The 22,739-nt window shown below is 42.3% G+C and overlaps 1 protein-coding gene across 3 annotated transcripts in view; it reads right to left on the bottom strand.

Annotated features, from left to right (window-relative positions):
- Positions 1–22,739, bottom strand: part of PDZRN4 (PDZ domain containing ring finger 4) — a 447,294-nt gene that overhangs the window by 252,449 nt on the left and 172,106 nt on the right. The window contains exon 1 of one of the 3 annotated variants that reach the window (XM_036889593.2): positions 6,309–6,563. The exons of the other annotated variants lie outside the window; for them this stretch is intronic. Coding sequence (XP_036745488.2) covers positions 6,309–6,377 — 69 coding nt within the window. The 5' untranslated portion in view covers positions 6,378–6,563. Of the gene's footprint in view, positions 1–6,308; positions 6,564–22,739 lie in introns of those variants that run through there. 3 annotated transcript variants of the gene reach the window in all.

The raw sequence follows: 22,739 nt of genomic DNA, 5'->3' as shown, positions 1-22,739 counted from the left end.
GGCTCTGTAGTCGCCATCATCGACCTCTGCCCAGATCAGTTCTCCAGGAGGCTGAGTCTAGGGTGGGAAATCTCTGCTAAGAGTGCTCCCATGAGGAAGGGAGAAGAAGGAAGCAGCCTGGGTGGTGGTGGGGGAGATGAAATGCAAAGGAGGCCAAGCAGCCGCCGCAGGGGCTCCGGGGCTGGACCTGCCTTTCAGACCGTCCGGGTGCAGGCTGAGACGGCCAGGCCCACACACGCTTGCGTCAGCCTGTCATCACATGTGGGACTCCTGGGGGGGAGTAACCGTGGGCTTTCTGCAGCTGAGACAGTCCCTGGAGGGGCCGACAGCTGAAGTTTTCAGCAATGCTGCTCAGCAGCTGGAGCAGGAAGCTCCTGAAGAGGGACCGGGGTAGCAAAGGACACATTTTCAGATTCAAAGACACTGTGGTTCTTAACTTATTTGCACTCTGCAGAGCCGGACCACGTTGGACACTCCTTTTCCAAAGTTCCCTCCTCTCCGCTTTTTCTCCCACAACTTTCTGCTCCTCGTTCTTCTCACTCTATAAAAATTTAACACTTTCACCTTCTTATGTTTCGATGTTGTGTTCTTGATCACAACTCTCCACACTTTTTTTCATTTTTCTGGGTGAGCTTGTCCAAAAAACATGTAAATGTCAAGTTTTTGTATCGATCCTTCACTGTCTGCCAGACATGGCTTAGCCCATAATGAACTCAACAGCCTTCTCTCTGCTCCCGTGAATTCCCTTCCCTTCCGTTACTTTTTCTCCCTGTAGATTTTACTACATGTACCCAGTCTCACAAGCCAGAAACCTACTGAATTTACCTCTCCACGGGTTTCAATTCTGTCTCCCCTTTTACACTCTTTCAACCACTAACTCACCCTCCATAATAGCCTCCAAACTGGTCTCCCTTGCTGTAGTCGTGTACCATGCCAACAACTGTCCCCAGACCCACCCCAGCCAAGCCCACCCTCTTAGCCATTATCAGAGAGTTCTCTCCTGTCAATAAACAACTGAACAAACAAACAAGAATCAGGACACAGGACACTCCCTAGGACCTGGTCTTGCCCACCTCTCATCCTCGGCCTGGGAGGCTGCCTCCCATTTTAGGTTTTACTAACACGTACCACTTGGTTCCCCTGCTCCAAGTCATTCACACCTATCATCTGTTTGCTACCCGCATGGATTTTCTTCACCCTTCCATCTTTCTGATTTCTCTCTCTTCTCTTCCTCAATTCCTGAAGCCCCCACCATGTTGAGCATCTTTGTGCTCTAACAGTGAACAGTCAACATCTCTGCTGATTCAATGCTTGATTCCATGCTTCACTGACCACACTGCATGAGAATGCTCTGCTTACGTGTCTCTCCCCTGCCATGGAGTGTGCACTGCTGAATGTGACAGCAAGGATGATCACACATGCGCTCCTCATGGCAAAGACCAGGACTTGGCACCTATCAGGCAATCAGAACTCCCTGAAAATGTATGGGCATGAACCACATGTCTAGAGGGTAAGGCACCTGCCAGGTGGTTAATAAAACCAAGGCATTATCGATGTGTCCTCATTTGTTCTTCTGACTGTAAGGAATAGCCACGTCATTCAAGCAAATGAAAATAAATGTGGGTTTACCATAGGACTGTACTGGACATGGGAAAGTGAGGCCACACTGAGGATCTGCTGTTAGTCTGTCTGCTTCTCTTTCTCATGACCCATGTGGCCTTACCTCTCAGGTGTCTCTGAGTCTCTTGGTAGAGCTTATTCTCAAGCATCTGGTAGACCACAGACCTCCAGGCTCCTCTAACTACTTAAGGCCTCCTCTCTCCACATTTCTTTGTATCCTAATCCCATTACTAATGGACTGTTCCCACTATAAATTTCTAAGAGTGGGAAAAAAAAACCTAATTAAGTCCTCAACTTCATGCACCAGGTTACTGGCCCTGGTTTAATCAGCTGTTAGGTATGGGGTAGAGAGGAAGGCAGGAGATATGGTCCTTTACCAGAAGCTGTGAACGGGGTAGTTCACTCTAAAGAGGTTATGGACATGCCGGGCATTGTGGTGGGCCTTGAGGGGTGTCTGCTGGTAAGAGGGGTTAAAGGGAAGTCATGTGCCTGGCCTGCCTGTCCTCAGAAAGGTCACAACTGAGTCATGAAGAACTGGCCACAACTCCCAGGCAGATGACTATGAAAAAGGAACTCTAAAAAAGCAAAATATTATGAGAGTTCCATGTTTGGAAGACATAAATTTTTAAAAATCCATAACTTCAAAAACTCTCTATGCAAGGAGACATTTGAACCCAAAGGGTTTGTACAACTAGTGGTGGAAGAAAATAGACAGTGGTGCAGATGGACATAGAGGGAGTCCACGGGGCTGAAGAAAAAGAGCAAAGTTCCAACAGGCCCACGCTGGGAAGCGGACTTAAAAAAAAAAAGAGCAAAAAGAACTGGTCTGGAGGGATGATAAATCGCACTTGTCTAGGGGAAGATCAGTTAGACAGATAGCTGGAAATGAACCTAGGACCAGCTCAGGGCCTTGAATAGACTGGGATGAGAAGTTCCACTTTATTTTAAGTAACTGAGGCACCATGACTTGGGTATGTTCCTAAGTAAATTCCTGAGGGGTATAAAACAGTAGCTAGACCAGAAAGATCATATGAGACTCAAACTCACTGACGCACAGAAGAGGCAGGCACGTTCTACATTGCGGGAAGTGGTCCTCTAAGCCCTTACTGAGTTTTTGTGAAGATGAAATAAGGCGGTGCTTCGAGAAAAGGTGCTTAACACACAGCGCCTGAAGATGGTGAGTGCTTACTGTTAGCTGCTCTCAACATTGCTAGTGTTGGTTATTTTCAATGCAGGTTTGTTTCGGTTTGTGTCACTAATTGAGGGAATCAAGCTGTGGGAAGACCTTTGAGCGGTGCCAAACCAGTCAAAGGAAGAAATCAACTCTGTGTCACACAGCAATGTCCCCTCAGAAGGGGACAGCAGTCACACTACCTGGAGATCTAGTATTATTTTACTTCTGGTTTTCCTGAGATTATAGGCAATTTCTTTTCTCTAATTTGCCAAATGAGTGAGAGAAGAATCTTGCATATCACATTATAGGCCTTAATGAAATCTTATGAACAGTTTTTATGTTGACAGTATGAACTTTTAAATATTTGTCCACATTTTGAACACACTATTCAACACCAGCTAACACCCAATTGATAGTTTCCATTATTTAATCACTCAAGAAATTGCATTTGATTTATGTATGAAAAACCAAACTCAGAAGTCAATAGATTTAGGTGTTACCACACAGTCTCACTCAGAAGTAAATCTGTTATTAGGTCAGAAATGCTTAAAAACAAGCTATGGAAGCTGTGTTGCTACAGGTGGCTATTTAATCAGATTAATATGAAACAGGCAATTTGGTTCTTGCTAATAGAAAAGCATTTTTCAAATTACTCATTTATTAATTCTTAAGAGGTTAATAAGTAACCTACTCTGAATAAATCAATCACTGGGGATAACCATAGTGTCCATGGCACATACAAAAGTTAATAGATGCATAAAGATGCATGAATACCGTGTGGTGTGGTTCCTGGATCTACCCAAGCCCTAGATTCTTGCTTCTGTGTTCATACTGGAGCCTGATTGGCCCAACTCTGGATGAAAATAATTTTCCTGAAGTGACATTCCTTCTCTCTGCCAATTGAAAGTCCGAGCTCCTCCAGGAATACAAAAGCAGCAACAAAATATACACTTGACCTCATTTCACACTTCAGCTCACGGTTCCAATTGTCTCCATAGACTCCTCAGTGAGCACATTTGCTTTTGTTTACTGCTTTTTGCCTTTGTTATAAACCTGAAAGCATATTCTAATTGGCCCATATTACCAGATTGCTAAATCTAGGAATGTGAGAAAGTTCAACATCACAATCATTCTATTATATAGAAATAAACGTTTTGCTCTCGGTCATGCATTTAGTATTCACCACTAATCTTAAATGTTCACATCCCCTGGTAAACTTGAATCTCCTTAGCTTTTAAGAAATATAAACAAAGAAACAAAAAAGCACATGATCTGAGAACTGCCAGTCTATAAATAAATATGATTTGGACAAACAGGTGTTAATGTTTGTGTGAGCTAATTCATTTTAATACACCAGCTAGAAATGAAGCTCCTAGGCTGCCAAGCTCAAGTCACTTTTGTAAGTGGTATCTTCTCTTACGGGGGCAGCTGTGTGCCCTCGTGCACACCTGATGAAGGGCACACTCACTTTCATGTGTGCTCTGAGCTGGCTCTCCTCCAAATAAAAATAGAAACTAGTTTGCAGCACCACACGGGCTCCGGCGTATTATATGAGCCTATCACTGGTTTCCTTTGATATCTTATCTATTCCATTAACTCAGTAAAATAGAACGTGAAGCTGTAGGAGGGCTCTCCTTGGAAAACGCATGCAAGACCTTTAAAGCTAGGGTTTTAACTTATCTAATAAAAGCCAGTTAAATGGAAGCTAATGCTTCATTTATCACCACCCTTATTAAAGATCATAAGTACTGCAACTCAGGAGTAGAGAAAATAAAATAAATATATGGAGGAGTGCAGGTGGAGATAATAAAGAGTTCGGTTTATCTATTTTCCTCAAGATTTAGGAAGCACTTAAAAGCAAAACTCACAGACAAGCGTTTTAAAAATCTCCAACAAAGGCTCCAGCCCCTAAGCAGACACAGTGGTCCTCTCCGGGTGCAGCAGTCCTGCCAGATTCTTAGCAGGACATGAACAGCCTAACCTAGGCATCGTCAGGAGGATGCCACTAGCTCTCCTTCACAGTGCACTTTTACATTAGTTCAGCAATTCAGAGGAAAACGTCAATTAATCTACTCCCCCCACCACCCAAAGGAAAACAATACTGGAACTCAAACTCCGACAAACCAAACTAAAGGAAAGCGTTCCACCTGGAGCCTGTTTTCCTGAGTCCAAGCGGCTGAGCGCTCACCTAGGAAATGAATATTATTTTAGCCTGTCTTCGCAAGTTTGCAGTAAAAAAGGGAGTGAAAGGTACTGCCCCTGGTGTAATTTTACAATGTTAATCTTCGTTTTCCTCTCTGTGGTGATAAAGGAGTCATTTTTAAATTTAATTAATGCAGAGGATCATTTTGGAAACTGGCTAATGAGCCTCTGATCACATTACCATGAAAATGTGCATTAACATTGCAACTGAGGAGGCTGTTTCATGTGTAGCAAATCCACTTTGTAATTAGCCCGCTGCGGAAGGAACCAAATCGGTGGGGGGGGGGGGGATCCAAGGGAACCAGGAGGCAGCGGGCACTTGGCTACTGCTGTGCCCATGGGCCACCGGCCCCCCAAACATTATCTTTCATCAGCAATATTGTCTAAAAAACAAAAGGGGAGGCGTGTCATATTTGGGGCAAACCAGAGGAAGGGTGGAATAACTTTATACTGACAAATAAGACATCTGTACTTGAGCAAACACACCAAGGGAAACCTGCCTAAATAAAATGAAGAATTAATAGAATTCTATGAAGATGATGAAGGTTAGGGATATAGTTTTCTTATTTTTATTCTGAAAAGCCCTCAGGTATACATTAAAGGAACACCTGAATTTATACATTTTTTTTTCCCTAGAACACACACACTGTAATAAGCTCTTTAAATTAATTTCTCTTACTAAACAGACAATAATATATATGTAAAAAAGGTTCCAAGAACAAGTGACAAGAAAATTCCTTTATCCCCTTTTACAGCCAAGACATGGCATAGTTTTTCCTCATATGATACAAACATACCAAGTCTTTCTGTTAAACCAAAGCAAAAATTCCTAGTTAATCAAATAATTCCTCTGGCTAACAAGATTTGGCAAGAAACTTTTCCTATCTAATCAAAATAACTGAGATCCCAGACCTTTTAAATCCCAATATTTATGCAGACAATGATACACTTGATTTTCAAATGTCAACATGATTCCAAAATGAAAGAGGTGTCTCAAAATATTAGAGCGTTACTACTTTTACTTGACTGACATCTTGGATCTCAATGTTTCTCCTTTTAGTTGACTGACATCTTGGCAGCAGATAGAAAAAAATGTTAAAAAGAATCCCACAGGAAGTCCTCCGAAGGGGGAGTGGCGAGGAGGCTGAAAACTGCCACCCCAACCCGAAATAAAAAGCCCCCCGACCAGCAAGGCTGCCCTCAGTTCTGAATCTCCTGAAAGAAGGAATAAAGCGACAGGCACCATCCACCGACCGTCTTGCAGACCCGCACAAAGCCTGGCCGCCCGGCCGCGGCGCCTGTCTGCACTCACCTGGCAAACTTCGTACAGCAGTTTGTAGTGTTCCTCTCTCTTCTGGAAAGTGCACAAATTGCAGCCCATTCTAAGGAGCAGAGAGAGCGCGCGAGTCTTGTAATTTCCCCAGAACTGGGAGGCAAGTGAGCTGAAAGGGAAGCACCCTCCCGACTTGGCTACTGTTTTTCATCAGTCACTTCGGTCCAGAAGCACAGACCCACCGCGGTCCGCTGGAAGCGCCAGCCAGGGCTGCGCGAGCAGCATGCTCCTCTTCGCCTTCCCCGAGTGAGTGTCTTGCACTCACGGATACACACGCGGACTTTCCAGGCATTTCATGGCAACACTCCCCCTGTCTCTGCATCAGCGCACATGACTACACAGATTCCAGCTCATGAATATTAATAGTGCCTCATTGATTATTTATGACAGAACATGTTAGCAGGGAGGGGTGTCATAGCTGCGGCTGATGACAGATGAATATTCACTAATTAAGAAGCAAATGTAGTGTGGTTCAACAAAATTCAGTTGTGTCAATACCATCTCTGTTTATTAAGGATAGAGGGGTTGAGCACAGGGCATTTCCAAAAAGAACATACACTTGATATATCCCCACTGATGAAAGCTTTTAACAGGGGAATAAGAAATTCGGAAACAGAAATACACTTAGTTCACATCTCCGTGTTTTGCAACAATTAGAAGAATTATTTTCAGCATTATTAACTCTGGGGAAGATGAACAGGAACGATTACTTAAATTCATGAGATAAACCCAGAAGCAAAGGAAAATTTGGGGAGTGATGGGGAAAAGGAACAATTTGGGGGGCATCATGCAGTTTTAATTCTGATCCTACAAAAATAACTGCCTGGTTCATACCTAAAGACCATTAATTACTTAGTTGAGAGGAAAGATGGCACATTTTCCTGGTCTAGATAAAGAACATTTAAATAAGTATGAGTAGATGATACTTGTACAGATAATAAATATTTTAATTAGATAATAAGGGTATATATATTGAATATGAATTTGCAGCACTGTAATGCATGCAGATCTATATTTTAAAATTATACAAATACAATGTCTTTTCTGAGAAAAATTTCAAATGCATATAGTATTTATGCTAATTTTATTAAAGTCATATATAATATTTCAGAAAGCTGACATTGGCAATATTTAAATTCTAATGTAAAGCACAATGATTCCATCTACGAGTCTATATTTAGAGTTCATAATGCATAAAGGTGGACAGATTTTAAGAACTAAGCTAGATGTTTAGATAACAGAAGTAATACATTTAATTTCACACTCTCACAAATATATGAATTGTGTGGCAAGCTGGCAATTTTTGCTCCTACAAACAGCTAAAGCAGATAATAAAAGAACATTCCTTTTGTTCTTATACTGACTTGTCCACAACCTCTGCTAATTCAGAAGTATGTCCCTGTCCTAGCACATCTTTAAACTGGGCTGAATAGCAGGTGGGGTCCAAAGCAAAAATAATTACTTGGAAACTGATGACTCTGGTTAGGAATTACATTGGATAGTGAAGATTTTTAATTGCTCAGCACTTACGTACAGCTACTTTTGGGGGTCCAGTTTCCTAAGAGTACTTTGTCAAATGTTCAGAATCAATAACAGGAAGTGATTCTAATGAGTACTAATTGTTAACAAATTGGCTTTGCAACTAGGAACACCTCAACACCAGCAAGGAGATGAGCAATAATTGTGCTGCTTCTCAACCATTCCCCTTGGGGCATAATAATCCGATTTTCTGGGCCTAATTTCACCTCACAGCCTGGATAAAGGCCAAGCTGAGAGATCTACATGAAGGTGGCATCATAACTGGGAACACGCATATGAACCAAGTTCATGAGGACTTCCTGCAAATTATAAACCAATCGTAGTGGATGTTAATTAATTTCATGCCTCCATGAAAAGAATGTTTTCAATGAGGGGAACACTGATGAAAATCAGTGGTGGCCACAAACAGAAGCAATTTTCTTAGGTTGCTCTTGTAAAATATGTATGTTTAACGCTTTTTAAAATTAATTTTTCTCTGAGTCTCTGCACTCCTTTCCATGAAATGTCTTATGCTAGACTTCACATCCTCAGAATAAGCATTGCTATTTCTTTGAAGGATTCTTATCACTGAGCTGTAAGAATGCAAGATTTTCATTCTGTACTTTAAAAAATCAGGAATTAAGACACAGCAAGGCAAGGATGGTTCACTCCTCTATAAATGAAAGTGTTGTCTTCCTCCACTGATAAAAAATTCTTTGTGTGACAGACTTTGAAAACCAAGTAGGAGACTTAATTATTAAAGCTACTGTTGTTTACTGGAGCTTTCTTCTCATAATATTTTGCAGTTGGCTCTTAAAAATAAATAAACATAGCTTTAAAAAAGTGTTTCCTTAGTCATCAAAAAGTAAGGAATGAACTTTCCAGTGATGTAATGAGCAATTTCAAACTGAAGTTATCTATCAGCAATTTCTCGTCTATTTTGGTCATCCAGGACTAGTCCCCCTATTCTTTGGTTTCTATTCCAGGAAGCAAGGGGAGCTATTTTAGTCCCTTATCAAATGTGAGCCTTGGCCATATACCCTAGAAAGATTCCATCTTCTGCTACTAGTGGGCTCATCCCGTAGAATTGAAGGATGAAGGGAAACTCATAATTCCAAAGTTGTCTAAATTTCATTAGAATATGTGGATTAGGTTTCCCAATGACCGAACTGCAAAATCTGGTATTAGAATATAAAGTTTCAAGTAGACAGGGACAAATGAGTTCATCTGAACAATGTTTTAAAAATATCAAAGGACTAGATATTATCTGTCTTGGACAGAAATAATACAGGGTAATATGTGAAAGAGTAGATGACTATCTTTCCAAATATCCTCAGGAAAAATAAAATCACCAAAGGGTAAAAACATTTGTTGGGTATGCATTTATTTTAATTGCTTTTAAGTTTATTGGTTTACTCCTCCCAAATGCAGTAGCATTCAAAATAGGACATGTTTGTCAAGATCTAGACTGACACACAAGAGGGCAAAGCAAGAAGTGAATGAAAAGGAAGGAACCCAGTATTCATCTTGCTTTTCCTGTGTCAGCTATACTTCTGAGTAACTAAAGAGTAGATGTGCCGGAGTTTCTCTCCATAGAACTGTATCAGCTAATAAATGAAGAAGGAGTGATAGAACATTAACAGGTCTGGGGACTGAGAATTAATGGCTGTTGACATGACACACACACACACACACACACACACACACACACTCACATACACACTCGAGATAACTGGATATATGTGCCACCTGACAGAAGATGGCACCACTCCTGAAAGAGCTTTTCCAAAAGATAGCAAATTACAGAGAATGCAGAAGACAGGGTTGCATATTAAACTAAACCATGGAGATGTCACCAGCCAGATCCAGACAGTGGGCAGCTCAACATAAATAGATACATATTTGAGTTTCTGAGAGAGAGGGAGTCTGTATATAAAGACACTTTATGACATTTCAACAACAGGCATTACTAAACTCTCCTTTTATGGTATGCACATCCTTTGGGTGATATAATTAAAAATCCAGGTAAGAAAATGATCACCAATAAAGTCAAGATGGTGATCACTCTTTAGCAGGAGAGTGGGTGCTGTGAAGCAGAGGGGACACTGGAAAGTTTCAGTGTTCCAACAAAGTTCTGATTCCCGATCTGGGTAAGGGCTTTTTTAGGTGGTATAATTCATTTAATCAACCTTTGCTTTACATGTTTTCTATAGTTTTGTTGCATTTACAAGGAGACACTTTGAAAACTAATTTACAAAGGGGCTTTGCCTGTGTCCCATGCGTGGTGGCCAGTGCAGTACATCTTTGCTGCCCCTACTAAGAGAGGGACAGAAAGCCCACACATGACTATTTTAAATCTCCAATCCCTTGAGTTTGTGACAGATGCCATAAATTGTAGACGACAGTTTTCTCCATTGTCCTTGTTTCTATGCTGGTGTGGGCGTTCAGGCCGCAGTCGTACATGGACCCTCCAGCTGGGCCTGCTACCTGCCTCAGCATCTCGCTCACACATTCCTACCCAGGCTCGATCCCGCCTTCATTTTAGGATACTTGGGCATCGCTGAGTAGACATTTAGCCGCCTGACATTTCCTATAGTTTAGTTCTTATATGCAACCACAAACACAAAGGACTGAGGCTTGGACAGACAGTCACTTGCTCAAGGTCAAATTGAGCAAAGAGATCTGAACTCAGTTCTCCAATTACAAATTCTGCGGTTGAATCTGATAGCTAATTTGCTGAGCTCTCTCTCTGGCAGAGGAAGCCAGAGATGCATCAATATGCCTCTACCTGATCCTGAGGGAATGGACGATCACACTTGGAAGTACAGAAACTGAGAGAGAGAGAGGGAGAGAGAGGGAGAGAGAAGAAGTTTACAAAGATAGATCTAGCCTAAAATAAGGGGTTTGTACTTAAAAATCACTTTATTTTGATTTAGATAAATTACTAAACTAAACTAAAATTAAACTTTATCAAAGTACTGAACTATTTTTGTATGCCACACTAAATACCTCCACTACTAATACTCTCGATAATCAGTGACTGGGAGCTGCACGTACGTGCACACTAGGATGACCAGCTCAGCCCGGTTTGCACCGGACTCTCCTGGCTTTCACTCCAAACCCCATCTCCCAGAACCCCTCAGTCCTGGAGAACTGGCCCCTTGAGTGCTCATATCTTTTCTCAGGCTCCAGCAGAGCTGAACTGCTGTGAACAGATCCCCGTCTTCCTGCCTTTGCTCCAGATCTTACCTCATCCTGCTTATTCTCCAGAAATGCCACAAATCAACCTCTTGTGGTCCTACTTGCACCCCAGGCAGGGATGGGGTGGCCGACTGTCCTCTGATTTCCTATGATGCCTGGCCTGGTGACTCACGCTGCGGGTCTCCAGAGGAGGCACACCGGACGAACGGATGCGACGAGGAGAGGCGAGCAGACCTTGTTCTGGCAACGCGACATAAATCTGTGCTTCTGTATCTCACGGCCAGGTGGCATCCCCCACCCCACAGCCCTGTTTCAAGAGTATTACATCAAAGGACTGAAGAACCAGAAGCATAAGAGATGGAATTTGGTTCGATTCTGTAAACATAAATCTGAGCATTTATGATATACAAACATTTCTGTGATAGGCACACAGGTGACTGAGGTATGGTCACATGTGTTTTATTGGTTTGTGTATTTATATGTATATATTTACTTTCTGCTGCACAAATCTGTCATATATTCATTTATTTATTCCATATACATTTATTGGACACTTATCCTATGTTTGATGGTACAGGAATGCCAGGTTTTTGAAATTAAATATCATCTTGTTTGATTTTCACAGTGTCTCTGAGGTAAACATCAGATACTATCTTTATTTACTAATGAAGAAATCATTAGGTATTCAAATCACTGACGCCAGGTGACCCAGGGCCTCTGCCTTTTGACCCTGATCCAGTAGTTTTTCACTACACTGTGCACATCAACTAATATCATGAATTTACAAAAAAGCTCCCCTGATCGTGTCCACATGTCATCCGTTTGCTTGGTTACAGTCAACAGATCAGTGTGTATGCAGCCCCCTTTCCACATTGTGTCTGCTAGCCAACCATCTTCACTTTGCATCCATGATCATTCTGCAACCAAGCGCCTTCCCAACTTACCAACTCCTAGGAATTGCCTAGTCATTAGACTAGACTCCAGTGGAAAGAAAAGATGTGGGATTGCAAGGAAGAGGACTCGGGTTCCCGCGTGAGCCTTGTCCCTCTCCATGTGGCCTTGTGCAGTTTACACAATGAAATAAAACCTACCTTGCAGGCTATTGTACAGATGGAATGAGATAAAATACACAAAAAGAGATTCATAAACTGTGCAGTGTTTTGTCCACACGGGTGTGCTGGTCTGGCCTGGGGTCTGGAGTCAGTCTGGCCAAGTTCCCAGTTCCTCTGATTTTTAACCTTTGTGATGTTGGGCAAGTTATTGTTATTTTTTCTAATCTTTTCTGTTTCTTGGTTTCTCAGCACTAAGACAAGGATAATAACAGCATCTACCAGCCAACTGCTGCAAGGGATAAAGTTGTTTTGGTCATAACATGTGTCAAGTACACCTGGCACATGCTTGTGACAATTCATACTGGCCACCAGCAAACACAAGAGTGACAGTGATAACAACGATCTCTATTTCAGATTTCCAGGCTACTTGTTTCTGATTTTTTCATCATAATAAATCTCTATTACATTATTTGAAATTACTTCACTGAAACTTCATAGTTACACTCTGTCCACACTGTTTGCCATTATATATGAGGTGGGCCTCTCCCTACCTTTTACATAACGGACATAGTGGCCCAGGAAGTGCCCATTTGTAAAAGTGACACACAGATAACCATTTATTTTATATGTAAAGAATGTAAAATATTCAGAGTAATAATCCTGAGGTTCTATTTATTTCTTCTAATGCATCATGTGTAATGCATATGTATAAATGCATATGGATGTATATACATATAATATAAATATGTATAAATGATGTGGACGTAAATGCACAAGAGCCCAACGACAGCATCAGAAACAAGAATCACAGAGGTGTGAAAGAGGTAGTCAACAGCAATATGACTTTGAGGAATTTCAGCGACTTCTACTCTAGCCCAGGGTATGTTGATTTGATCATCCATGGCCACCTGGCCACCTCTCGCCAAGGTATCAAGCTCTGCTGATGTCACACTGCTCGGCAGCATCACAGCTGGCACACAGGCGTTCCCTGGAACACTACCGGCACCATTTTTCCTTCTGTAAAAGTAGTCTAGCAAATGCCCCATGAACACTCTGATTTAATGAGAATTCATTGAATAGTTACTGTGAGTAGAGCATGGGAGTCATTTCTAAGTATTTTTGAAAATAAGAGCTAACACTTATTTGCTTTATGTCTTTGTATACCATTGTTTGAGCACTGTACGATATTAACTGCCTTTAGTGCTCAGGTGAACCTCTGAGGTGGGTGCTATTAGTACCTCCTCTGACATGCGCAGCAAAGGGGTTCCGTGAGTAGTAAACCGGGGAACCAGAACTCAGACTCAGGCAGTCTGGACCCATTGCCTGACCAGCATTTTACACTGCCTGTCACTCAGAGACAGTCATCGCCATGACAAATTCTTGGATGGCTAGAAGAAGGCATTCTGGTGATGCCTGTCGCGCACTGAGATGCAAGAATTTCCCCGAGGACCCAAGTGTAGTCTAAAATCAACTCCCGGGTGCCAAGCGGCAACCTCAACCATGGCTGCGTAAAACAGGTGGAATACATCTAACATTTCATAACCTTACTCGGTTCCACTGGTGATGGGACACTGCTGTGCTGAATATGTGCTGAGAACTGTAGAATGATTTTCCTTCTTCATGTTTATTACAGTAGGGCAGCTATGCCTTGAAAGTAGAGCGATCATGTCTCTGCATTAAGGAATGATCATGAACAGGTACTTCAGGCAAGAAATCTGGAGGTTTGGGGAAGGGTGAAGGTATACATTGGCTGACGACTCCCAAATGTAAATCTCTAGACTTAATTTTCTCTTAAGCGTCAGACTCCCTTACTCACTGACGACGCCACTAGCATGCCGGCTGGCCATAACACGCTGAATTCAAGTCCTCACAACGTGAGTCACGATCCTCTCGCTCCCTGTTCTCCGTGTGCCCTGGATCCAGGAGGGGGCTGAGTGTCCCCAGGTGCTCGCGTCAGCGGTCCAAGCACCTGCCTCGGCGCTTCCCCCTCCCACAGCTAAGGGCCACACCCACTCAAGATTGCCCAGTCTCTCCTTGCTTCCTGCCCAGCCCGCTGCTCAAGGTTTAGGCCACTGTTTTTTCTCAGTGGATCCTTCGCTCACTCATAAGCATTGCAGTTTACAATAGTAAGGAGCCAACTCCTGGTGTCCTGCTTCTCTCTGCCCACAAACACACATTTATGAGCTCTTCTTACCCCATTTCTCTGGTCTCTAACCTACTACGCCCCATCCTCATGCACATAGACACACATGTGCATATATGAAAGAGAACATAATGAACAGACTATTTCTACTCTAGGCACAGAGACCACAACTTGCTAACATTACCCTTCATGTCTTGTTGATAGATTTCTCTCCCTTTTTTGACCTTAACAAGCTCTAGACTCTCCTTTGTTATCTGGTGCTGTGATACATGGTCATTTCCTCCCTTGTCCCTGACTCCGCTCGCCTCTTCAGTCATTACAGTGACATTCAGGACATACAAAGGTCCCAGAACTCATGGAGCAAGCCTTGCAGGGAGAGAGAGCAGTAAATAAACAAACAGATAATCACTACATAAAATACCCAGGCAATAACAGGGCTAATGTCCTGCAGGGAATTAGCACAGGGCGTGTGACTGGAGAACTGGCTCATCCTTCTTGGATATCCTAGAACCTGGATATTCATTTATTCATTTATTTTCTGTGTGCTTAACTATGTGTGTGTATAGATATATAACCAAGCAAATGTAAGAAAGATAAGCAGGTAAGGGGGTTAGCAAGCAAAGAGATGAACTATTTTAATAGGCTTTTCAAGGTCTGAAGTTTTCCCCAACATTAGCATCCTAGGAATTCACTTAACTATTGTGGTTCTGGTATCTTCAGACCTACCCCATCTCCTTGTCACCTTTTTCTACCATGAAAATGGGCTTGCTATGGCTATTTGAAACACTAGCATCGTAAATCAATATTTTCAGACCACATCAATTTCCGAAGAACTGATAGCACAGAATGCCTGATGGCGTCCATACTCCGGCCTGGGACACCACTCTCATCAAAGTGAGCGCCTGAGTCCTTTCGGATGGCGAAGTCATGTAGATATGGCTCTGAACCTCACTTTAAAACACTTTCTGTATGAACTGGAACGAGTTACACACCCTGCAGGTGCCTCAATTTCCACCTATCCTGTGAGACAGGGGTAGTCACAGTACCTGCTAGAAAGGAATTCTGTGAACATGTGCTTTACCTGGAGCCTGTTCCATGTAGGTGCTCAAAAACTATTAGCTAATCTTATTGCACCTTACACTAAATCCTTGCTGAAATGTCTAATTTCTGTTGTGAAGATATCCAGAAGAGCAGGCAGCTGCATTATTGTTTTGTCTACATGTTTGCTAATGGCTGGATGGATACTTAGAAACATCAATTTTTCTCTGGGAGGAGTTGGATTCAGAATATTATGTAATTTGATTCAAGTCATGCAGCTGGTTTAAGTGGCAAAGCCGAGGTTTAGATTCAAGTGGGCTTACGTGTAAGGCTCTGCTTTCTCCAGTAAGATATGCTGCCTCCCTCAGGGAGTACGGCGACAGGACCCCTCCCTGTAGTGCGGTGCCCGGAGTCCCGTGCGCCGTGAATGAAGAGCCTGGGGCTGGGCTTCCATCAGAGTCACCGTTTCCGTTTGCAGTTCACTGTACATGCCGTACCTCTGGGCTGCACCAATGGGAAAGTTCTTAGTAGTCCTGTGGAAAGGCTGGTTTTTAGCTTCTGGGATCAGGTACGTGGTCCAGCACAAAGAACCCACCATCCCTAATGGGACACTGAGTCGCCCAAGTCCCAGGCACTGGTGCCGGGCAAAGAGAATTAAATGACGTCTTATTGAATCTGTGTGAATGAGATGATTTGCTGTAATGCGCACTTTTGATCAAGTAAAGGTATAAATCCATTTCATCTTCTAAAAGATGGGTCTTCTTTGATTTACAGTATCTCTAGACACGGAGTTCAACCTGTCTGGTGCTTAGCTACTTGCCATTTGAAATCTGTTTCACCAGGAGCACAAAGTAGGGATGATCGTGCACTTTGGGTAATTGAGGTCATGAAGCTCAGGGTATCAGAGGAGTGGTAATGGAGGGTGTACCTAGGAAACTGTGGTTTCAGGATGGGATTCTTAAAATTGTTGTTTTTAATCCAGCTATGTGTAAGCCTCCTTCTTAGTAAGGCTGATGTAGATCCACAGGTCTAGTGATTAACTCCAGTGGGAAATGTATGCATCACACGTCTATCAGCAAAGACACCAAGAGAGTGGAGTGATGGTGCAAATAGCCTGGATTCCTGACTCACTGCTTGGAGTAAGTCATTCAGGTGAGCTTCCAGACCTGTATGTAGCAAATGGAGGAGAAGTGCACCTTTACAAAAGAAATCACTATGGACTTGAAAATTTTTTGCCAGCATAGCTTAGTATGACTAGGATTCAAAAGACAACACTTCTGAGTTCCTGTATTTAAGCAAATATAGTTAGCATGCAAAAGCTCAACTAGTCATGATTCAAAAATAGGTCATGGTGGCTTCTAGGCATCTCTTAAGCAACACTCTATAAAGAAATAGAGCAACATTACCTTGCATAATTGAATAAATATTCAGAAATATCAATTAAAAAATTATCAAGTTTCCCTATAAGTCATCCAGATTTTCATCAAATCATTAGTTTAACCATAAAGATAAGTGATACATATATATATATATATATATTTTAGAAAGAAGAAAATATAAATCCAACATAATATACGCAGACTAAGTATATGCACGGTGTGATAATATAGGGCTAATGACCCTTGGAGCAAAAACTTGCCCATTTCAGAAATACTGGTGCTCAGAAGGATTTTGCATCTTAATTGGGTTACGACAGCAACTCTGCAGTAAACAGACATAGCATAAGTAGGTTAAGCTGATTCCTAATCAAGTGATGAAAATTATTCTTAAATAAAGTAGAAGAGGGCCTGAAGGAAAGCAGGCATGGGATGGAATGGTCTCAGTGTGGTTAGAGCATAGGAATATTTCCAGGGCGTGAGCAACCTCGCAGCGCAGACAGAGGAATGGGACAACGCGGGCTTCCAAATAACAAGTCACAGGGCTAAGTCCCAGCTCTACAGTGTGAGCTCTGAAACCATGCTGACTATCTGAGTCTTCATTTCTCATTTGTGAAATGGAGTTAATAGCTTCGGCCTCATGGCATTGTTGATAGGATTATGTGAAATAATTGTTTCTCAAATAAGACCATCTTTTCCTCCCTCAGATCCCAAGAGTCTTTCTTACTGCTTTCTGAGTGATTTGAAAGGGGTTTCCATCACTACCTCGTTCAAAATCTTAACAGCTAAGGATGTTCAGTTAACATAACTTTTTAACTATTGAGGGAGCTGAGTTCAACGGCAAGGTAAAGTGAAAAATCTTCTGACTTGGGGACTCAGGAACATGAAACTCATATTAGAAGGTGGGCAAATGTTATGGCAGAATGTCTGTTAATACAACATCACATGCAAAACTCGGAAGTTTAGGATTATGCAAATTCAGCCAAATTTTGGGCAAGTTGCCCTCAGAGAATGAAGCCTCAAGATTTTACTGACTTAAATTACTGTTAAGGAGTAAAAAACAACAACTACAAACAAACAAACAAAAAACAGAGTTGAGCCTAGGCTGCCAATTTTTAACCAACCAAGAGGAGTTATTGAACAAATGAAGTCAGGAAGCAATACTAGGAAAGCAAGAACAAGCATGTACAGAAGGAAGGAGGGTCCTGGAGGCCAGGGGCTGATCCTTTTGCAAATGCTTTCAGTAAATGTCACATTGAAAGAAGAAATTTCCACCATGGATATGTGCACAGCCCACACAGAATAAGTGAGATGTATATGTCTGTTTTGTGTGGGTGTACATATATATGCACGTATTTATAAACTTTTGGACACTAGAAATGATTTCTAATGTAGTTTATTCTTGGAAATTTATTATAATGATAATTATCAACCACAGTTCACTGAAGTGTGAACCCATGGCATACAGGTCATTTGCCTGAGAATGTATTTTATAATTTCTGTTACATAATGGCAGATACACAATACCCCATAATAATAATTAGTACTATGAAAATGAATTATGCTTGTGTTGACTCTCCTTTATTTGCTTTAAGGATAAGCCTATTTAAATATTTCCATAGGTGGAGCATATACAAAGTGGTATACAAATTAGTGAGAATAAAATTACAAATAAAGGCAAAATTGATAACTCTTGTCAGGCCCAAGAACTATCAAGGTAATGAGCCAAGAGATTCTAATTAAAAACAATCAGTTAAATTCACTTATTCATTCAACAAGTATTTATTGATACACATGGATACTCTGCTAACCTTCAATAATTAAATAAATAAATCATTAAAACAGAATCCTCAGTAGGGATATAGTATACTAATCACTGTGGGATATTAGATAGTTGAAAGATCTATTTTATAATCATTTGCTTAGAACAATGTGATACATGTATATGCATTTCACTGTTGGTAGTATTTTACTTTTTTTTTTTTCAGGAAAATATCATAAGGTAGCCTAGTAGCAGGCAGAGATGGAGAAGATGATGAAAAACAGTGGGAGGAATAGTGAAGAATGGATGAAAACTTAAGAAAACATGGGAACATTAAGGGAATGTATTATTTGTTTTGCAGGGCAAGTGTGGGAGCCCCTCAGGAGAGGCGGATTTGACGAGTTGGTGAAGAGCTGTGAGCGTCTTCTTCCGTGGGCCATGCAGAGCTACTGAAGATTTCTACATAAGGAAATGCTGATGTGAAGGCCTTTATTTCAGTTTCTCAAGGGTCTTGAACCAGATGAAACAAATAGGAATCTAATGACAGTATTAATAATAAATAATAAACTTTTTACAAGAGCGTGTGCATGTCCTTGAAAAGGGGAAATGGACATAGGGTGATACAGAATAAATGGGAGAGATGCTCCAGAGATAGGAACAAGCCGTCTTGCCTGCTGATGGGAAGGAATAGGAAGAAAGCAGCAATGAGTTCATGGGCAAGACTGGGTGTCTGAGTTGAAGGCTACGTCATTGTTAGAAATAAGAGACCCAGGAGGAAGCACCGCCACAGAAACAGACTGCAGTTGGGCTTCGTGACGTTGAGGTAGTTAGTGCTCAGAATGAAGATGTCCTTTATGGTGCTGAAATTTTGATGAGAGAGAAAAAAGATGATGATATGGATGTGAAGGTCACCCAAATTTATTTGGAAACGAGGCACCGAGCCCAGGAAAAGGTATATGAGAAAAAAAGCATCAGGAACTGAAACTGCGTATGCCTCGGTGAAGAAATCAGAAGAAGAAGGGCAGGCATCAAGGGGGTGGAGAATCCACAGAAAAATGGGCTTGTCAGAAGGGTCACGTGTGGCTGAGAAGTCCAGGCAGGGCTGCCGTGTGGAGAGTGGCACATTTATTGATTGGGATGCAGCAGTCGTTTTTCAGAGCTGCCTAGAGAAAGGCAGGGTGGGCTGCACGGAGCCGGCCGAGGAGCAAGGCCAGGGGTGAGGCGCTGGCGGCGCATGAAGACTGTTCTTCCAGGAAGTTTGCAAGGGAAGGAAGCGGGAGTGACACTGACCTTGTAGGAGGCAGCAGGGTGGAGGGGGGTCTGTCTGCTCATCTTCAGGTGGCAATGGGCCCAAGGAAGCAGAGAGCGGAGGCGCTAAAGGGGCGGAACACAAATGCAGAGCAGCCAGGAGCAGCCTCGAGGACAGGCACCGCGCAGGCCATAGGCTGACTGGAGGGAGGGAGGTTTTTTTTTTTTTCTTCTCAGACAGAAGTCAAAGAAAAGTAAAGATATGGACAATTTAGAAGTTTGGGGAGGAAGAAGAGTTGAATGAGCTCAGATCAGATGTCTTTGCATCCAGTGACCTAAGAAGTGAGGTTACGATTTCTTGAGGTTAAATTAAAAAAAAAAATACTTAAAAAAATTAGGTACTCAACAAATAGCAATAATTTCAAGGACTTCAATACTGAAGAAAACGAAGTTTCTGCAACGACTTGGAAATTGCTTCTTAGAAGCGACAACTTGCTTTGCTTGATAAAACTTACATCAAGTGTACGCAAAACAACTGAGGTTCTAAGTAATGATCTAATGACATGATGGACGTAAGAGAAACACTGACTATTGCAAAGAAAGAGTCTTCAAAGTGCTGGATGCATCTGACAGCTGGCTAGTTGGATTTAAAATTACTATTTGAGCAGATATAAACTTATTTCTTGGCAGTCATTAACCGTGAGCCATAAAAGTGCCATTAATTCTGCAGTAGCCAGCAAAATGCTTCGTGATGATCTAACACTACTGCACCCCACCCCTACAAACCCCCACGGCAGCGAAGGCTCACTCTGTGACACTACTCGGGTTTTCCTGAGCCTAAAACGCCCGCCAATGCACCTGCGTTCCAGAAGATCATTACGTAAAACTCCCGAGGCGGCACCACCAACCTGGCTTCAGTTACCTGCCAGTCTGCTAGAGAAGTAAACTCACGGCAGTCCGCGAGGCCCCCTCCCAGGCCTGGCTCGTGCAGAGCTCCTGGGCCAGCTGTCGGAGGGGTGCGGAGGTCTGTTCCGCGTCTGCGTGGGTCCCAGTCCCGGCCCAGCACACACCCGCACGCAGCAGCTGTCATGTCACCCTGCTGAACAGGCACCGAACAGGATGCCCGCACGTGGAACCGCGAGCTGGGCAGGGGGCGCTCTGCCCTCCGACCGCAGCGTGGTGGCCACTCTCCCAGGAGCCATCGCACGTTTTAAACAAGCATGAAACCCAAACACCAGGTGGGCAGCTGGGATTCAAGACGAGGAGGAAAGGAAGGCTCCTCATACAAGGTTATCGCTAACTCCCGTTTCACCAAGGATTTCTCTTTTATTCTCATTTGTATGGAAAATAATACAAATTAGCATAGAAAATCCTGCTTTATCTCTGAATGGAGTTACATACACTTACTCTGCAACCTGCTCTTCTTCTGGCTGTAAGAAGCCAAGCAGGGCGCCCCATGCGACCGCGAGGGGAGATCTGTGCCATCTGACTGGTTCTCAGACTGGGTTGTCAGCTGGGTGCTGATCTGAGCCAGCAGACCCCCCACCACTGACACCCACACTCTGCAGTGGCCACCCGGCTGCTCTTCTCTGGCCAAGCCCTTCTCCCTTGGCTCAGGGGAGTGGGAACACATCAGGGCCTCCTTCATACATCAGCTGTCCCCCAAGCAGGGCTGCAGGGAGAAGATGGCTCTGTTTTACATAACAGCCAACTAGGAAATTTCATGGTAGAAAAGTAGCCATAGGCAAAATACAGGGCATCTCATGGAATCTCTGTTTTAACCATTTAAAATAGGACAAAGTCATGACTATTTATAGAGCAGCAGTTTGCTTTTGGATTTGCATGAAACATGATCTCACAATTTTTAACAAGTCAGGGAGTTTTTTTTACTAGGAATAAAATTTCTTAAGGGTAGTTTTTGAAGTTGGTGTCTGTATGTAGTAATTATGATTATTTCCTTGTTTGGATGTAAGCAAGAATGCATTTGTTCATGTTCAAAAGTATATTTCACAGTATCTTTTATTCCTGTTACTCTTTCCAAATAACCTACAGTAGAAATGATACCAATGATCCATTTAAGATAAATTTTACTTTCAATTATGTTCCATAGAATGAAAGCAATGTTTCTGAGTTTTTCATTATAGATTTTTAAAGCATGTTTCTATTTATTTTTTAAAAAGCGAGTGCATGCGAACATCAATGCACCTTTGTTGTCTGTCAATGTTAGTTATAAATTCAAATAAATGATAACCTGCTGCAGAAGGAAAAGATCTTCACAGAAGCAGGAAAAAAAAGAGCCTTATTAGAACTGCATGAATCCTCCATTGTCATTTAATGTTAAGTTTTTAAATAAAAATTTTAAACTCTGTAATTACACAAGTTATATGTTGCATACATAAGATAAAGACTGCTTATTATCTGCTGCAAAGAAGAATAATTAGGAAATTAATGAATTGGGGTTTGTGTTCCTAACTATGGAGGGTGTTAACATGCTGGACTAAGATTGTCATTTTATGTATATATACATTTTATACAAACATGCACAGTCTGAAAGGCTTTATATATACATGCAATCTGAAAGCTTGTAAATATACATACACAGTCTGAAACAGTGGCTAAATCCCGAGACCCACACAGCATGCCTTACAACTTTAACCTTCACGCCCCTCACTCACCCAAACACACTGCACAGTGCTGCCCTTCTACAACATTCCCCTGCATCTTCCTCCCTGTGCCCCTTTGCTCATGTTACCTCCTTTACTGTGCACATCAGTACCCATCTGAGGACTCAGATTTCACCCCTTCTGTGAGCTGAACCCTTCCTTTGGAAGCAAAATCCAGTGCTCCCTGCCCCGTCCCTCCGTGCTACTCTGCAACCTCCACCGTCAGGATTCTGACATTGTATCCTTCCTTCCTTGCCGCGCTGAGGCATCTGGGAAGTCAAGCACCATCTCTGCCTTTCTGGCATCATGAATACTGCTTGGCACACACAGACACTCGAGAAGCACGAGTGGATGACTGAATGAGATGTGAGATTCAAACTGCGGCCAAATGGAGGACAGACCCCAGACA

Source organism: Manis pentadactyla, chromosome 14 (assembly GCF_030020395.1).
Source record: "Manis pentadactyla isolate mManPen7 chromosome 14, mManPen7.hap1, whole genome shotgun sequence".
Classification (NCBI taxonomy): Eukaryota; Metazoa; Chordata; class Mammalia; order Pholidota; family Manidae; genus Manis; species Manis pentadactyla.
This window is presented reverse-complemented; position numbering and strand designations above follow the sequence as displayed.